Raw genomic sequence first — 20,024 nt, 5'->3', positions numbered from 1 at the left:
GTTAAATTAAAAAAAGACGATAGTAAGGGCCAAACAAAGTTACAGGGTTGACCGTAATAGGGTTGACGATTTAATCCCTTGTGACTGGGGGAATAGAAGCTTGTTATGTGCAACAGGGAGTGGTAATTATATGCAACCTTCACATAAACATTTAATTGCTAAAACAGCTTGTCTATCTATGGGCAACAGAGTTGACATGTTATGTTCAACCTGCTCAGTGTTCCACCACAAAACACCAGAAAATGTCCAAAATGAGTAGAACCAGCTCACCTGCTTTCACTCTATGATTTGACTATTAGATGTTAAATGTCTCTTTTGATAAATATATTTAACTAGGCAAGTCAGTTAATTAAGAACAAATTCTTATTTCCAATATTGGCCCACAATGATGATGAAACTTAGAGACATTTTGGATTGAGTGTGTTGAAATCTTCCTAGAAATGAAATTCATAGAAACAAATCTGTGATAGTTATTTTGTTTTCCGTCTGTGCTCTCTGTAGAGGTGCAGCTGCGGGCTGAGGTGCTGGAGAGGTCAGATGAATATTTTCTGAAAGGGCTGCCTCGTCATAAATCCACCTCTCCTTTGAAGGACATTTTCTGTTTGGGTTGACTGACAGAGATAGATACTGTACCTTCTCAATCCTGAGAGCAGAGAGCTGCAGCCAGCGACTTTTACCAGGTGCATATTCACATTCACATTCTAAGAATATGGCCCAGGCTTTTTGAGTGACATACAGACATTGCTGAGCTCATACACTATATATACACAACAGTATGTGGACACCCCTTCAAGTGAGTGGATATTTGGCTATTTTTCAGCCACATCCCGTTTCTGACAGGTGTATAAAATCGAGCACACAGCCATGCAAACTCCATAGACAAACATTGGCAGTGGAATGGCCTTACAGAAGAGCTCAGTGACTTTCAACCTGACACCTTCATAGGATATCACCTTTCCAACAACTCAGTTTGTAAAATTTCTGCCTTGCTAGAGCTGCCCTTGTCAGCTGTAAGTCCTGTTATTGTGAAGTGGAAAAATCCAGGAGCAACAATGGCTCAGCCACGAAGTGGTAGGCCAGACAAGTTCACAAAATGGGACAGCCGAATGCCAAACTGCTTCTGGAAGTAACGTCAGCACACAGACTGTTCGTCGGGAGCTTCATGAAATGGGTTTTCATGGCCGAGTAGCTGCACATAAGTCTAAGATCACCATGTGCAATGCCAAGCGTAATGCTCGCCGGACTGGAGTGGCGTAAAGCTCGCCGGACTCTGGAGCAGTGTAAATGCGTTCTCTGGAGTGATGAATCACTCTTCACCATCTGGCAGTCCAACGGACTAATCTGGGCTTGGCAGATGCCAGGATAATGCTACCGGCCCCAATGCATAGTGCTAACTGTAAAGTTTGGTGGATGAGGAATAATGGTCTGGGGCTGTTTTTCGTGGTTTGGGCTAGGCCCCTTAGTTCCAGGCGAAATCTTAACTCTTAACTCTTTGGAATGATATGTTTGATGAGCAGGTATCCACATACTTTTGATCATGTAGTGTATCAATGACCAATTTAAATGATGCAGTCTCAATGGGCATGGGGGAAGGAAATGGCTAGAGTGGCAGTGGGATACACAAAAAATAATCCAATTCCATTCCCTCCTTCTCCCTCTCTCTGTTATAGCTGGCACATCATTTACCATTACTTGAGTTTGGGAGAAAATAAGCAGAGCTTATTGTAGAAATGGATTAGAACTCCCTCTCGTGTTTTTTTTACACACCCTTTTTCTCCCCAATTTCGATCTTGTCTCAACTCCCCAATGGGCTCAGGAGAGGCGTAGATGGAGTCACGCATCCTCCGAAACATGACCCGCCTAACTGCGCTCCAGTCTGCTTAACCCAGAAGCCAATGTGTCGGAAACACAGTTCAACTGACGACTAGAGTAAGCCTGCAGGCACCTGAACAACCACAAGGAGTCGCTAGGGCGCGATGAGCCAAGTAAAGTCCCCCCGGCCAAACCCTCCCCTAACCCGAACGCTGGGCCAATTGTATGCCGTCCTATGCGACTCCCGGCTATGGCTGTTTATGGCACAGCCCGGGAATGAATCCGGGTCTGTAGTGTTTTTAATGACAGTACAAAATCTGTCCCCAGACAAATTCATCATGAGAGAATCTTTCAATTAATGTAGGCCAAATCTGTCTCAGAGGGATAAATGACCTAATTGGATCTATTTGAAAACACATCTTCAGTTGACTTCTCTATGTCCAACTTTGCAAAGCATGTAATTAATCATGAATAATTCTGTTTAGCACCATTATAATTCAACATTTTAAACGCGGCAGAGGCTTCAGCGGCAGAGGCTTCAGCTCTTTATCTATAACACGTTCATAAGATTTGACATGAGCCAGCAATCTGGTAATGATGAGGGCCATTTTTGTGGGTGAAAATATGGAGCCTCGGAAATGACAGCCAAGGGCCAAAGGTCTAACTCTAGTACTGTACCTCTCACTGTTGCTTTGCACCACACCTGAAAGTAATCCAGTTTTGCCATCCATCCATCCATCCATCCACCCACTCACCCAAACCCCCCCTCTCAATCCCCTGACACACTTCATCACCAAGTATGGCTCCATTCCGGTCCAACTCTCGATTAAAAAACTGACAGGCAGCTGTCAGTAAATCACCAAGCCATCGTACCGAACAATGACTTTATCACTTCTGCCTATTCAAGCAGTTAACTGTAATAACATTTATCATACGCACGTCAAGGTGGATTATAGATTATGCAACTGCCAACACAATTACAACTCCTCTGGCACACTGTGAAACATTTCCTGTTGCTTTTAATTATTCTGACTATTCAACACGATGGCATTAAGATTCAGATTTCCAGTCAATGCAGCACAATGCTAGTTATAATTCTGTCTGGGGCGAAAGGAGGGAGGGGTTGACAGGTGAAACCCCTCTGTGGATGATGATGGTGACAGGTCCTGTGGGATCAGGATCCAGTAATGGGATTCAGTTGTTACCCCAACTCAGGGAGGTTAAGGGTCAGAGAGAGAGAGAGAGAGAGAGAGAGAGAGAGAGAAGGCTGTGACCCAAATCGTACTCTATTCCCTATTTAGTGCACTACTTTTGACCAGGGTCTTTAGGCTGGTAAAAAGTAGTGCACTATATAGGGAAGAGGGTGCCATTTGGGACACAGACAAACTCAGGCCATTAATCCAGAGCCACTTACCTCATTCACTTGTCCCAGTGTTTTAATGGTGAAGGCATGAGGTGAACTCATGCCCTCCTCCACTCACCTGGGGCTGCAATTCAATCAGGAGCTCCAGTCAGAGCTCTCCACCAACACTGCCAGGTCGGGTCAATGTTGTACTACTGCCTGATTGCACGTGATGAGTCTGGGAAGCCCTGAATGGGAGTCAGTGTCAAGTGTTTGAATTCAGCCTCCTGATAATCAAATCAAAGTTTATTTGTCTCATGTGCCGAATACAACAGTAGACCTTACAGTGAAATGCTTACTTTCAGGCTCTAACCAATAGTGCAAAAAAATGTATTAGGTGAACAATAGGTTAGTAAAGAAATAAAACAACAGTAAAAAGACAGGCTATATACAGTGTAGAGGCTACATACAGACACCGGTTAGTCAGGCTGATTGAGGTAGTATGTACATGTAGATATGGTTAAAGTGACTATGCACATATGATGAACAGAAAGTAGCAGTAGTGTAAAAGAGGGGTTGGCGGGTGGTGGGACACAATGCAGATAGCCTGGTTAGCCAATGTGCGGGAGCACTGGTTGGTCGGCCCAATTGAGGTAGAAATGTACATTCATGTAGAGTTAAAGTGACTATGCATATATGATAAACAGAGAGTAGCAGCAGCGTTAAAAGAGGGGTTGGGGGAGGCACACAATGAAAATAGTCCGGGTAGCCATTTGATCACCTGTTCAGGAGTCTTATGGCTTGGGGGTAAAAACTGTTGAGAAGCCTTTTTGTCCTAGACTTTGCACTTCGGTACAGCTTGCCATGCGGTAGTAGAGAGAACAGTCTATGACTGGGGTGGCTGGGGTTTTTGACCATTTTTAGGGCCTTCCTCTGACACCGCCTGGTGTAGAGGTCCTGGATGGCAGGCAGCTTAGCCCCTATGATGTACTGGGCCGTACGCACTACCCTCTGTATTGCCTTGCGGTCAGATGCCGAGCAATTGCCGTACAAGGCAGTGATGCAACCAGTGCTCGCAATGTTGCAGCTGTAGAACCTTTTGAGGATCTCAGAACCCATGCCAAATCTTTTTAGTTTCCTGAGGGGGAATAGGCTTTGTCATGCCCTCTTCATGACTGTCTTGGTGTGTTTGGACCAATCTAGTTTGTTGTTGATGTGGACACCAAGGAACTTGAAGCTCTCAACCTCTTCCACTACAGACCCGTCGATGGGAATGGGGAAGTGCTCGGACCTCCATTTCCTGTAGTCCACAATCATCTCCTTAGTCTTGGTTACGTTGAGGGATAGTTTGTTATTCTGGCACCACCCGGCCAGGTCTCTGACCCCTCCCTATAGGCTGTCTCGTTGTTGCCGGTGATCAGGCCTACCACTGTTGTGTCATCTGCAAACTTAATGATGGTGTTGGAGTCGTGCCTGGCCTTGCAGTCGTGGGTGAACAGGGAGTATCCTTCTTGTTTGGCCCTGTCTGGGGGTATCATCAGATGGGGCCACAGTGTCTCCTGACCCCTCCTGTCTCAGCCTCCAGTATTTATATCGCTAGGGTCAGTTTGTTATATCTGGAGTACTTCTCCTGTCTTATCCGGTGTCCTGTGTGAATTTAAGTATGCTCTCTCTAATTCTCTCTTTCTTTCTCTCTCTCGGAGGACCTGAGCCCTAGGACCATGCCTCAGGACTACCTGGCATGATGACTCCGTGCTGTCCCCAGTCCACCTGGCCGTGCTGCTGCTCCAGTTTCAACTGTTATGCCTGCGGCTATGGAATCCTGACCAGTTCACCGGATGTGCTACCTGTCCCAGACCTATTATTTGACCATGCTGGTCATTTATGAACATTTGAACATCTTGGCCATGTTCTGTTATAATCTCCACCTGGCACAGCCAGAAGAGGACTGGCCACCCCTCATAGCCTGGTTCCTCTCTAGGTTTCTTCCTAGGTTTTGGCCTTTCTAGGGAGTTTTTCCTAGCCAACGTGCTTCAACACCTGCATTGCTTGCTGTTTGGGGTTTTAGGCTGGGTTTCTGTACAGCACTTTGAGATATCAGCTGATGTATGAAGGGCTATATAAATAAATTTGATTTGAGTACAGGAGGGGACTGAGCACGCACCCTTGGGGAGCTCCAGTGTTGAGTATCAGATGTGTTGCAACCTACCTTCACCACCTGGGGGCGGCCCGTCAGGAAGTCCAGGAACCAGTTGCAGATGGAGGTGTTTAGTCCCAGGATCCTTAGCTTAGTGATGAGCTTTGAGGGTACTATGGTGTTGAACGCTGAGTTGTAGTCATTGAATAGCATTCTCACATAAGTGTTCCTTTTGTCCAGGTGGGAAAGGGCAGTGTGGAGTGCAATAGAGAATGCATCATCTGTGGATCTGGATAAATTAGTAGCAGATACTGTGCCTGTGTACAGTATTCTGTCTACTATACAGTATACTATACCTGTCTCTACATTTGAGATCTAGAATAGAGGGAGTGTATTGACTATCCTGTGAAAAAAGTATGTGGAGACTGAGATTGATTTGCGGTGTGTCCGTGCCTTTTCCCCCAGTTTCCCTGACAGAGTGGGTTTGAGAAGGAGGCCTGGAAATGGGATCCAGAGACAACAAGGGTGAATAACGCATCATTATGATGGGAGCTAAATAATACTGTAAGCCTCCTCATGCCCAAGTTACAACCCACTCACAACCTCAGCAACAAGAAACACATTGATGATCTGAAAATACATGAATCACTTCTTCCTGGGAGCAGAGTTGTATGGTAGGGCATATGTATGTAACATAGTATACACATGTCAAAATATGATTATGTTATGTCACTTGTAGATTCAGCAGTGCGGCTGTGGGGAGGAAAAGGAAAAGACCCCTGTGCTTCTGCCCCGATCTCTGAGCTGACACAGTTTGACAAGATGTGTCCGAGGCATTTGGCACACATTAGCATATTCAACACCTCACTGCTGAGCTGTCAGCCGGGATTGAACAGGAGAGAGCTGGAGTGGTGCACCCTGTGACAACAAGGGGGGTTTCCTGGCAGCATGCACTCAGACCTCCTCCACTACTATACCTGCAGACAGATTCATCTAACCCAAGGCTCAAATTAACCCACATTATTATCTACTATTAATTCACTATGGGAGCACTGTGGTGAGCAGCCTCATCAGCAACAAACACACTGTGGTGGATGAAGTAGAGTAGACAAAGCTGAATGCCATGCACGTACACCTGCAAGCACCATCATTATCATCTATTAACATAGATTAGCATTCGCCAGGTCAATGGTTATCGTCTTCATCTGACTGGTTCTAAAGGGGCTTTTGAGTGAATGGAACTGGCGAGTATAGCTAGCCTTCTGGGTGTTTCTCCACACTGTGTGGGTAGATTTATACAGTGCAGTGTGAGGACCAGCAGCGGGTTAAAATGAAAAGGAAAGGGTGAGCAGAGATCATCCACAGCTGACTTTACTCCTCCACTTCCTTTCCTTATGATGTGGATTTTGAAAAGCCCGTGGCTGTGTGAGGCTAAAGCAGATTCAGATATTAAGTAGACTGACTGACTGACTGTAGCGGTCGGGGGAGGACATTCAGATTACCCAGGCATGGAGGGGTCTTAGGAATGAAGTTGCAGGGCATTGTGGGGGTGATCTCTTAATACTCTTCATCTGTGCTAATTTCTGACCTGGCATCAAATGGATTTTCTACAGCACCTTGAGCATAAAGGTCTCTCTACCTGAGTTAGAGGGACTCGAATCGTACAGCCTTATAACAACATGGAATGTACTTGAGTAGTATGTACTTGAATGGCAAATATATTGCTTCAGATGTGCTGTTAACATATCTGAGTTAAAGGGTAATTAGTGATATGACAATGTTATTATTGCATAGCTGTAAACATTTTCATGTAAACACAATTTACAATTATGTTCCTATTCCTAATTATATGAATGACTACTACTCAGCCTAGCCAATATCCAGAGTCTACTATAGAGACATCTATTACAACAAAGTAAAACGAGGCAACTTCTCAAATTTTCAGTGAAGGAATGACAGTGGATCTCATCTAGACATAGATATATACAACCTGTGCCTGTGTAAGAGTGAGTGATGGTACAATGCTTGTCTTGCATCAACCTCACCTGGGGGCACAGTATCCACTAGTAATCAGTGCCAGTGCGTATACCTTCCGTAGGAAGCAGTTCCAGTGCATATACCTTCAGTAGGAAGCAGTTTCAGTGCATATACCTTTCATTAGGGAGCAGTACCAGTGCATATACCTTCAGTAGGGAGCAGTTTCAGTGCATATACCTTCAGTAGGGAGCAGTGCCAGTGCATATACATTCAGTAGGAAGCAGTGCCAGTGCATATACCTTCAGTAGGAAGCAGTGCCAGTGCATATACCTTCAGTAGGGAGCAGTTCCAGTGCATATACCTTCAGTAGGAAACAGTGCCAGTGCATATACATTCAGTAGGAAGCAGTGCCAGTGCATATACCTTCAGTAGGGAGCAGTTCCAGTGCATATACCTTCAGTAGGAAACAGTGCCAGTGCATATACCTTCAGTAGGGAGCAGTTCCAGTGCATATACCTTCAGTAGGAAGCAGTGCCAGTGCATATACCTTCAGTAGGAAGCAGTGCCAGTGCATATACCTTCAGTAGGAAACAGGAAGTGAACACAGGAACATTGCCTTTAAATGTCAATCGTGCTTTAGCGCTGAACTTCAGCGTTACGGATTGAATCGAACCCTAAATCTTATGGTGAGATCTCTATTAATTTCCCCCCAGTATACATTTTGCTCAGAAGCTGTTACATTTAACACTCTCGCAATACATATGAGTGCCACTGTACAGTGTTAAAGTAACACTTCTGTTGATGCGTTTCCCTGTTGGATTGAATGGGACATTTTTCATGCAATAAGGATTTATGTAGACATGTACAGCAATCCTGAAACTTTAATAGTAATAGATGTTCTTACAAAAAATAATATTGTGTAATTTATGTGAATTACAACATTGCTAAACACTCACACATTCACCTCTTATTAGAAAATAAAGTAACGGTCTTTGGAAGACCTTATCTCAACATTATATTATTACCTCCTAATTTGGGGATTTAAATATTACAATTTGTTGGAAGTTCTATCATAGTTGGGTAATGTAAGTAAGTTCAGTGCGTATGTTGTAGAAATACCAATATGTACAGTGTATACCATGACATGAGAAACCCTCTACAACCATTTACAGTAGATAGTCTTACTACAAAGTCTTATTTTATCAAGATCACATAAAAAATATAATTGAATACTAACAGCCCCTACCCAGATCCTTAAATAGGTTATCGATAACACTATGTGATGCCCTGTAGCTTAAAATAATATATCATGTTACATAAAGATGTCAAAAAGGTTGATGGAATACATTTTCCCACTGGGCACACACACTGGTTGAATCAACGTTGTTTTAGTTTCAATGACGTCTGTGCACAGTGGGTTGACATTCTGCATCAGCTCAAGAGTGGGGGATGTATACACAAGAAAATGGCTATTCACTTCAGCATCCGAATGTTATTCATAATTCATTAGATAATGTGGCTGATATAACTCACTGGCTATAATAGAGAACTTGGCTCAAATAGATGTTTATTACTGTCGCTCAGATAATTACACTTACAGCTTATGAGGCAAGCCAGACAACATTCAAGAACAACCGTCTCCTTGAAAGAAGACAAGAAAATCAAGAAAGGAGCGACTCTTTCCTGTATCAGCTCTTCTCAGCGGAACAGAAAGCTTAGAGGCTGAGATTGAGCATGTTTTTATCAAACCATCACATTTACCAAGCAATCTCCATCATCATTTCGTGGGTATTGTATGTTCTTTTCAGTTCCGTTCTAGACAGAAATCAGTCAATCATTTTGATACAAACTCATAGAACTGTCACTGTGATAACCTAAAGAAATGATCTCCCTGACATCTATGTACACTAGAATGTGTGTTGTGGTGACACCAGGGGCCTCGCTCGCATCTTGAAAAGAGCCTGTTAATATTCTCAATTAAGGGACGTGGATTAATCGCCATTGTAACTGTTTTTGGACATACCGCAGCACAAAGCTAATTCACTGAACAGTTCTGAATGTAAAGAACCCAGCTTGAAGGAAACAGATAGAAAAACGCCCAGCCTTTCTATTACCCCACTTATTTAGATCATACAGCACGTAAAGACTCCAAAGAAGGTAGCTAAATAACAATTAAGATTTGACAAAATAAAGCTGTACAGTATTTTTCCTGCTCATGTAAACTGTGCTTATATCTTTCAAGTCTGCCTCGGTTGTATACTGGGGTTTGTTGTAAAAATGTGAAATAATGTGAATTATAGATGTATTGTTTAGTGTAATAAATAATGTTTCAGACTAAGAATTTTCTGTTGTGATCAGAGTAAATTAGACGGTGAGTGATTGTCTTTATTGGACCATAAACTGGTGTGGCATTGCTAAAGAAACTGAGAAGCAATAACAGTTGGCGGATCCAAAAGGATGATGCAGGAATGTTTCATTAAAGCCATGTCCGTTGGTCCATTTTCTGTCGATATTATAAAGGAAAGCTAATACTTTGAGCCTTCCTTTGGCAGAACAGATAACAGGCTGTAAGAAGCTGAGCACATGGCTAATGCAGAAGTAATCCCAGAGTCCCATAAATGTTTTAAGAGTCACGTCTCTGTTCATCCCAATAATTAAGCAGCACTCCTCTTAATTGCCTCTCTTCTATCTGGGGGACATTTTAAGATGGTCCAGTTCACCTTGTACGTATCTGTAAGCCCCACAATGCAACACAACAACATCCAGGAGCATGATTTCCACTGAAAATTAGGCAACTAAAGTTGAAAATACCCTTCTGCCTCCAGTTGAACTTGTGTACTGTGTATACTGTTCATGTCCTGAAACTTTAGGATTTTTCTATTGAAAGTGAATGATGCTGAAGGTTCAACTATAGAACCCCCACACTATACTCAGCATCCGCATCCCAGAGCCCTTTGATAATTCAGTATGTGATATTTGTCCTTTGCCTTTTATCACGTTCCCCCATGGGGAGGTTCTCTAATTTTTGGCTAGGTGGGCGTCAAGGAGAGATGGATCAGAAGGTGAATGCGTAGACCACTCCCACCACCACAATGTTGCCGATAGTAGCGATGATGGCAATCCAGAGCCAGATGGCATCACTGGACGAGGACTGGTCATCCTGCTGGGCCTGGGCTGAGGCAGCCGCAGAGGCAGCGTGGACGCTGGCCGAGGAGTTGAAGAGCGAGTGGTCGGCACTGTAGTTGTCATTGGGTGAGGAGTCCATGAAGGCCCCTGTCATGACTGGGATCTGGAGGAGAGGGAGGAAGCGAGGGAGAGAAGGAGAGAGATAGAGACAGAGAATTAGAGAAGATTGAAAGGTGTTATTTTATTTCATATACAGTGTAGAGCTCTTTGCCAATAGGTACTGCACATCGATCTAACATTACAATAAAGTCCCTTATCCTGTGAGTAGGATTTGTTCTTGGGCCCTACATTAGCAAGTTAAAGCAGAACAGTATATTAAAATAAATAGTGAACATGATATCACTGCATATTGTTGCAAATGGGAACAAGGTTTCTCACTTGTTCGGGTGGATCCCTCCTGAGCACACACAGGCGAGTTCCTACCCTGGGAAATAGGGCTTAATTAACATCAAATTAATATTTAATCTGTGGGAAGTGAGATTTTTAAAATGTATTTAACCTTTATTTAACTAGGCAAGTCAGTTAAGAACAAATTCTTACTTACAATGACAGCCAGTGGGTTAACTGCCTTGTTCAGGGGCAGAACGACAGATTTTTACCTTGTCAGCTTGGGGATTCGATCTAGCAACCTTTCTGGCCCAACGCTCTAACCTCTAGGCTACCTGCCGCCACTGATTTATTGCTTGGGACAATTAGAAGCTCTAAGAAGGCTGCTGATTGGCAGAAAGATGGAGAGTATCTGTACTGCATGTAGTGTAGGAAGCTGAGGTGTGCCTGAGAACATAATAGCTCTCAAACTAGAAAACAGACTCTTCCTCTCCTCGGAGGGCTGTCGAAATAACCATGCTAAAAATACATTTGGATGAGATGATGTGGAGCAGTCGCACTATATACACCAAAACACTCTCACCCTCTCTCCGCTGGTGCTCAAACGAACACACACACACAATAATTAATTGAAACAAAAACACACACACACTCCTTTGAGGTCTTTCCTCGCACACAAGGAAATGACTTTTTGAAAAGCATTCCTCTGCTCACCAGCCATTGGCCTCAGTAGTGAATAATGACATGACACATCCAATTGTGTGCCAGTTAGTCCTCATGAGCATAATGGGAGCGGACATCCATGTATGGGGGAAGTAGCCCGCGAGTCCCTAACCCCACTTAGTGATCACTCAGCCAGAAGTAAATCCTGAGGTTGGCTGATAGATGGATGGAATACTGATCTACAGCGGTTTGATCCCATCAGAATGTGTGATGGGATGTCTGTTTAATGTGTATGCTGTGTACACTACCGGTCAAAAGTTTGGGGTCACTTAGAAATGTCCTTGTATTTGAAAGTAAAGCCATTTTTTGGTACATTAAAATAACATCAAATTGAACAGAAATACAGTGTAGACATTGTTAATGTTGTAAATGACTATTGTAGCTGGAAACGGCTGATTCTACATAGGTGTACAGAGGCCCATTATCAGCAACCATAAAAACCCAAGTCTCAATGTCAACAGTGAAGAGGCGACTCTGGGATGCTGGCCTTCTAGGCAGAGTTGCAAAGAAAAAGCCATCTTTTCGAAAAAAATACGCTTTTTTTTGCAACTCTGCCTAGAAGGCCAGCATCCTGGAGTCGCCTGTTCACTGACGTTGAGACTGGTGTTTTGCAGGTACTATTTAATGAAGCTGCCAGTTGAGGACTTGTGTGGCTTCTGTTTCTCAAACTAGACACTCTAATGTACTTGTCCTCTTGCTCAGTTGTGCACCGGGGCCTCCCACTCCTCTTTCCATTCTGGTTAGAGCCAGTTTGCAATGGCACATTGTGTTAGCTACCTTCTGTGAAAGGAGTAGTACACAGCGTTGTACAAGATCTTCAGTTTCTTGGCAATTTCTTTGCATGGAATAGCCTTCAGAACAATAATAGACTGACAATTTTCGGAACAAAGTTCTTTGTTTCTGACCATTTTGAGTCTGTAATCAAACCCACAAATGCTGATGCTCCAGATACTCAACTAGTCTATTTTTATTGCTTCTTTAATCAGGACAACAGTCTTCAGCTGTGCTAACATAATTGCAAAAGAGTTTTCTCATGATCAATTAGCCTTTTAAAATAATAAACTTGGATTAGCTAACACAACGTGTCATTGGAACACAGGAGTGATGATTGCTGATAATGGGCCTCTGTACGCCTATGTATATATTCCATAAAAAATCTGCCGTTTCCAGCTACAATAGTCATTTACAACATTGACAATGTCTACACTGTATTTCTGATCAATTTGAGGTTATTATAATGGACAAAAAAATATATTTTCTTTCAAAACAAGGGCATTTCTAAGCGACCCCAAACTTTTGAACGGTAGTGTATGTATTTTCCACATGCACCTAAGCGTTTCTCCGTAGTGGTAGTAGTAGGTTTCACTGAGCCTAACGAGGAGTGACAAAAATCGCATAGAGACACATCAAACCCAAACACCCCGATCATGTCTCATTTCAACATAGCCTTGCTTAACATGCAAGAATTGTCAAGGTTTGAAGTAAACACTGGTCCTCTCGTATCACTACTTACCCCAGCCTTATCCAAACCCGCTATTCCCCAATGCACAGGAACACGAGGCCAGCACAGAGAGTGGGAAGCATTAATGGAATGGAAAGAGAGAAACCCTGGTATGGGGCATCCCCAAGTGGGCAATGAGGGCCATATCCAATCCATTTAATGTCAGGAAACCGATACCAGTAAATCTGCATGGGCGAGAGGCTGCGTAATAGAGCTAGTCCTCTAGTCGCTGACCAGGGCCAGGCTCAGAGGAACCAAACACTGGGCAGAACTTTCCTGACCCTGCTTAAGGGTAACGGAACTGCTGGCTAAATGGCCATAGCTGGATCTATTTTAACATTGCGAGCAGTTTATTAGTGCTATATCGGATAATACCAAACATGCCCATTTTGCATGGTCAATGTAATATCTACAATACATTATAGAGTACAAACTATTGCTAGGTCTATAGCTAGGTAGTGCAGCGCTATAGGAAACCATACCAGTGCCGTACACCTGCAATCACACCCTGATAAATGCGGCCCATCTGTTCCTGGGATCATGCCATGATGAGGGCCCAATTAAAGTAAGCGTTATGTAGAATGTTCTGTAATTGCATCCCATTAGGATATAACCACCAGGAAGTGCTCTTTATAATGGCCGACCCCCCCCCAAAAAACAAAACAAAAACCACTCAACTGTTGAGGAGCAATAAATACATCATTTCTGCTGTACTTTATCATCTGGTCATCTGGAATCGACTTCAGGTAGACAACAAATGGATAGCATGAGCAAATTATGTCACTTCAAATTATGTCACAGAACAATAGATTTGGCCTCTTCCATTGTGTATTGACTAAGACCAGGTGGCATTTTACCTCAGTCCACCACGGTTCTGTTCTCCCGTCCAGATTTACAACTCGAGTCTCTTTGATGTTATTTTTCTCTGCGGCCCAGCAGCATTTCATAGTAAATCTTTAACTCAATAGAATGCGTGTAGCACAGTGATCCAGCCCAGCCACCTACATTATGTTCACAGTCAATCTTGCATTTCAATCAGTGGAGACTGCAGAGTGGAGGATATACATATATAAAAATAAAATATAATATATATATATATATATATATATATATATATATATATATATATATATATATATATATATATATATATATATACCATAATAATGGCCGGAATGGAGGAAATGGAATGGCATGTGTTTGATGTATTTGATACCAATCCACCAATTCCGCTCCAGCCTTTACCAAGAGCATGTCCTCCCCAAGTACTGTGCCACTAACCTCCTGTGTCAATATATAGTGTTTCTGCAGCTTCGTACACATGGTTAGCTAACACTTTACTGCAGGGTACACAACTACTATTTGAGAATATCCAGTCACACAAATTTCCTAGATGGCAAAGGTCCGGATGGATATTGTCATTTATCGGCATAGTAACAAACCCCCACCTCGCAACCCATGCGACCCCAAATTGTTCAAACCCCTCTTGTTGGCAGAGATCAACTTTTGCCATTTTAAAGTTAATTTCCTGCAATTCTACAAATTCTGCCATGTGATCTGTGTTCATATGAAACCTGAGTGACTGAACAAAACAATGGGTGCCCCCTGAGGGTCAAGGCAACTGGGGATGTAATCTGACCATGATAACTACAAGATTTAGATAGCTGGTTAGCCTAATTGACCTATTTAGCTAACATCGCCAGTAGTTGATCAACTGGAAATTTCTGACTGGTTTTAAATAGCTCTAGTGAATGACTGCCAATGCACTACCATATTTTGAAAGTGCTCCTTGTGCATTCTACTATTACAACTCTCAACAGCAGTACGTTGAAAGCCCGACTGAGTTCTTTTTTAGCCAACACTAATGGCGACAGCTAGTCTTCCTGGTGTCCGACATAATATATTAACCCTGTTCTGGGTCTGGATCCGGACTTCGGTCCACCTGTTGAGTATGGCTGCTTTACTATGTAGTATTGTACTGTATTTTTTCTCTTGACCCATAAGCTTCAGCCAGACTGTGTAATTGAATCTAATGTAATTCAATGCCTCTAATCTTAGTGTGACATTTTAAACTATCTCTGCACTCTTCTTGTATAGCCCTTTGAGATTGGAATTAAATTCCCTTCACTTCTTTCAGAAGTATGTTTCATTTAAATCACATACAAATATAAAAGAAACATTAAATCACGTAACACAGTTATCAGGAAACCCCGATCATCAATCAAGTTGAAAGTAATTTACTTTCACAGCTGGGATTCCAGTTATGGTGATGAGTGGAACCTTCTATTTACAAAATACCAGTCCCTCGTTGGTGATGAGCATTGATAATTGTCAGTTGCGTGATCAACTCAATGAAAAATGTAAATGCACAAACAAAAGGGGATTTCCCATTCTAGCCAGCTGAGAGGGAAGCCAATGCATGACTCTTAGCACACACAGAAGATCATCTTTGATTAAGACTTCACTGTTATATGGGTGCAGTGTGTTTGGTGTGTGTGTGCGTGCGTGCGGGTGTGACATCTGGACAGTTATCCTTGTTCCAGTGTCTAACTCCTGACACGTGTTACTCTGTGTCTGATTCTGTGTCTGAAGTGCTCTGGTCCATGACTCCCTTGGCTGCACCACGCACTCTGTCAACAGGCAAACCAACTTAACACCCACATTTCTGACACCCGAGAAGGACACTGTTTAAAGACAGGCTGAGGCAGAGGTACAAGAGAATTGGAGGTTTTAGAGCGTAAACATTTTTCATGAGTCAGAATTTAATCTTTAATCTCTCCCCAAAAAATTCCCTCACTTCAAAATTTGGATTTAGAGAGGAGCTCAGAAAGACAGATGAGGAGAAAGTGTGTATATTGGCTTTTTTATGGTGTCTTTTCTCAATCGTCTGAAGAAGTATTCATTGTCATGAATGTATAAGACCACCTACCAAAGATCTATTCTCATCAGCAGTATACTTGAGAATTACTACAACTTTGAAAAGATTTTTCTGAATTGTTTCTATTCCCTGAACACTGGTTTCACACTGCATCTCCGGATGTCTGTCTATAGTTGCCTGTTTGCCTTGAGGCATAACTTTGGGTTTTAAATATATAATAAGCAGAGCATTCTGCGCCTGGAGGTCCTTCATAAGATCACTTCTAGTGGTATTTTACTCTCTTTCAGTGAGCCTCATGAATTTAAAAAGATGGCCCTGTCTCCAAACTGTTCTAATGGGAATAGCCCTGACTTGGCCTCTCACTGGAGCTATGTTGGTGGTTTGGACAGGGTATGAAAATGTGCTGACAAGTTATATATAGTGATAGCTTTGTATTTTGACAGTGAACAGTAAAGCTGTTTATTTTTCATGGATACTCTCCTTTTCTCTCCTGTCTTTGTTTGGTTTGAGTGGTTGTAACGATTTTCCCAAGCTGTAACGTGTTGTTTTTAAGTTCAGAAAAAACTCAGGGCACTGTAGAATAGGTCAACCAATTTATACAGTACCAGTCAAAGTTTGGACATACCTACTCATTCAAGGTTTTTAATTATTATTATTATTATTTACTATTTTCTATATTGTAGAATAATAGTGAAGACATCAAAACTATGAAATAACACATATGTAGTAATCAAAGAAGTGTTAAACAAATCAAAATACATTTCAAAAGAAAAAGATAATCCTTTTTAAGGACTGGAAAGTCCTTGTAAACGGTACCACATTCTGCCTGTTGTCATTCTTACTTTACCACATTCTAACCCTAACCCTAACCCTAACCCTAACCCTAACCCTAATACTAACCCTAACCCATTTTGAGATTCTTCAAAGTAGCCACCCTTACTCTTGATGACCGCTTTGCACACTCTTGGCATTCTCTCAATCATCTTCATGAGGTAGTCACCTGGAATGCATTTCAATTAACAGGTGTGCCTTATGAAAAGATCATTTGTGGAATTTCTTTCCTTCTTAATGTGTTTGAGCCAATCAGTTGTGTAGTGACATGGTAGGGGTGGTATACAGAAGATAGCCCTATTTGGAAAAATACCAAGTCCATATTATGGCAAGAACAGCTCAAATAAGCAAAGAGAAATGACAGTCCATCATTACTTTATGACATGAAGGTCAGACAATACGGAAAATTTCAAGAACTTTGAAAGTTTCTTTAAGTGCATTCGCAAAAACTTCAGAGTTCAAGTAACAGACATATCTCAACATAAACTGTTCGAGAAGACCGAGTGAATCAGGGCTTCATGGTCTAATCGCTGCAAAGAAACCACTACTAAAGGACACCAAGAAGAAGATACTTGCTTGGGACAAGAAACACAAGCAATGGACATTAGACCATTGGAAATCTGTCCTTTGGTCTGATGAGTACAAATTTGATATTTTTGATTCCAAACACTGTGTCTTTGTGAGATGCAGAGTAGGTGAACGGATGATCTTCGCATGTGTGGTTCCCACCGTGAAGCATGGAGGAGGTGTGATGGTGTGGAGGTGCTTTGTTGGTGACATTGTCAGTGATTCATTTAGAATTCAAGGCACATCAAGGCCATCCCATCTGGTTTGCGCTTAGTGGGACTATCATTTCTATTTCAACAGGACAATGACACAACACACCTCCAGACTGTGTAAGGGCTATTTGACCAAGAACGAGAGTGATGGAGTGCTGCATCAGATGACATGGCCTCCACAATCACCCGACCTCAACCTAATTGAGATGGTTTGGGATGAGTTGGACCACAGAGTGAAGGAAAAGTAGCCAACAAGTGCTCAGCATATGTGGGAACTCCTTCAAGACTGTTGGAAAAGCATTCCAGGTGAAGCTGGTTGAGAGAATGTCAAGAGTGTGCAAAGCTGTCATCAAGGCAAAGGGTGGATACTTTGAAGAATCTAAAATAAATATATTTTGATTTGTTTAACACTCTTTTGGTTACTACATGATTCCGTATGTGTTATTTCCTAGTTTTGATCTCTTCACTAATATTCAATGTAGAAAATAATACAAATTTAAAAAAATCCTTGAATGAGACTGTGTGTCTAAACATTTGACTGGTACTGTATGTATTTTGAGAGAGAATAGTAACTGGTGGACAACTCTTTTCTGTTTGGTTTGAGTGCTCCAATTCGGACTTTATGTGTTGTTGTTGGGTTCATATTAATATTCTAAAAGAAAAAAACAGGGCACTGTAGCTTAGGTCATCCATAACAATGGCCACAGTACATGTCCAGAGTAATAGTGTTAAGTGCAAGTATAGAGTCATATTGCGTAATGCTGGTGTTTTTACAATGTTGATGTCATCTTTTGTCCTCCGACAAGAAACCTTTAACTCTTCACAGTGTCAAAGTCCTTTGTTTCACAAATCCTGAGCTTCTTTGTATAGAAAAATTGTTGTTTTACTCATGAATAACATTAAAATGAGCTTCCTCAGCCTTTCATTCCAATAATTAAAATGACAGCAAAGCAGTTTGAGAACTGATTAAATGTTTCATTCTTCATTATGTGATAGCTTTCAAAAATGTAAGACAAATGTTCTTTCTGTCTACAACTGCAATCCATTAATAATTTACAGTATATAAGCATACATTTTAATTATGTATGCGCCGGATTAAATGTGCAGCATGTGTTTTAAAGTATAGTTTACACCCAAAAGCACATGTACTTTTCTCCCCCACACACACACACAGTACTTGGCATTAATTGTAATGTAGCACACTATTCCCATGTTTCTATGTGTGGATGTTAGTCATGCATTTTTTACAAGATTTTTTAAACTTAAAATACGCTCACTGGAATCACTTCTCACCGGCCCTGATAAACTGGGTAAAAAGACAGTACTGAGAATTTCCTATACATCTAACCATTTGGTGAAAGAGCGTTTGGTCATTTCAAGTTCTTGCATACATAATACACAAACGCAGGTGCATACAGAGGGCATTTATTTAAGTTGAAATAACCAGAATCTCGTTCCTTCTCTTGACCCTTCTTTGCCACACTCTTTGTGTACTCCTGTCTGAAAACATCTGCTGAAAACAACACTTCACACCAGTGAAAATCCATAATATACCAGGCCATTAGAGTACCAAGGACCTGTAGGCACAGATATTCCACTCCAGAGTGTATGCAAATGAAGTGTCCGTCTTAGAAAACTGAATCCCAGGGAGCTCTGTATCCATCTTCTGCGCTGATGTCACTACGGCAGTAAAAGTGCTCTCCTTGCACTCAATGAGCTTTGTGCTTGTTGCCGGGGGGATGTGCTTAGCAACAAATAATTGCTTTTCCTGACAACCGCTGGCAGCTGACAGAAAGGTGCAGCCCCATCTCTTTAATTTCATTTTATTTAACCTTTATTTAACTAGGCAAGTCAGTTAAGAACAAATTCTTATTTACAATGGACGATGCTGGGCCAATTGTGCGCCGCCCTATGGGACAACCAATCACGGCCGGTTGTGATACAGCCTAGATTCAAACCAGAGTGTCTGTAGTGACGCCTCTAGCACTGAGATGCAGTGCCTTAGACCACTCAGGAGCCCAATCTCTAAAGTGGAGAGTTTGCTCCTCTCTGATTTGACACTGCGGGGCATTAGATCATATTGCCATCCTCCTTCGATACGTCTCTTTGACTGTCAGTCACATACAGTGCCTTGCGAAAGTATTCGGCCCCCTTGAACTTTGCAACCTTTTGCCACATTTCAGGCTTCAAACATAAAGATATAAAACTGTATTTTTTTGTGAAGAATCAACAACAAGTGGGACACAATCATGAAGTGGAACGACATTTATTGGATATTTCAAACTTTTTTAACAAATCAAAAACTGAAAAATTGGGCGTGCAAAATTATTCAGCCCCTTTACTTTCAGTGCAGCAAACTCTCTCCAGAAGTTCAGTGAGGATCTCTGAATGATCCAATGTTGACCTAAATGACTAATGATGATAAATACAATCCACCTGTGTGTAATCAAGTCTCCGTATAAATGCACCTGCACTGTGATAGTCTCAGAGGTCCGTTAAAAGCGCAGAGAGCATCATGAAGAACAAGGAAC

At 42.0% G+C, this 20,024-nt stretch overlaps 1 protein-coding gene across 3 annotated transcripts in view; it reads right to left on the bottom strand.

The window, feature by feature from the left end:
• Positions 1 to 8,131: 8,131 nt before the first annotated feature.
• Positions 8,132 to 20,024, bottom strand: part of LOC112256785 (uncharacterized protein C14orf132) — a 56,418-nt gene continuing 44,525 nt past the window's right edge. For 2 of the 3 annotated variants that reach the window (XM_024430279.2, XM_024430280.1), the window contains exon 2: positions 8,132 to 10,557. In XM_024430279.2, the coding sequence (XP_024286047.1) occupies positions 10,324 to 10,557 (234 nt within the window). In that variant the 3' untranslated portion in view covers positions 8,132 to 10,323. Of the gene's footprint in view, positions 10,558 to 10,832; positions 10,960 to 20,024 lie in introns of those variants that run through there. The other variant, XR_002954465.2, reaches the window with a different exon arrangement.

The sequence above is a fragment of the Oncorhynchus tshawytscha genome, linkage group LG08, assembly GCF_018296145.1.
Source record: "Oncorhynchus tshawytscha isolate Ot180627B linkage group LG08, Otsh_v2.0, whole genome shotgun sequence".
NCBI lineage: Eukaryota > Metazoa > Chordata > Actinopteri > Salmoniformes > Salmonidae > Oncorhynchus > Oncorhynchus tshawytscha.
The sequence above is the reverse complement of the archived record's forward strand: the minus strand, read 5'-3'. Positions and strand labels throughout refer to the sequence as shown.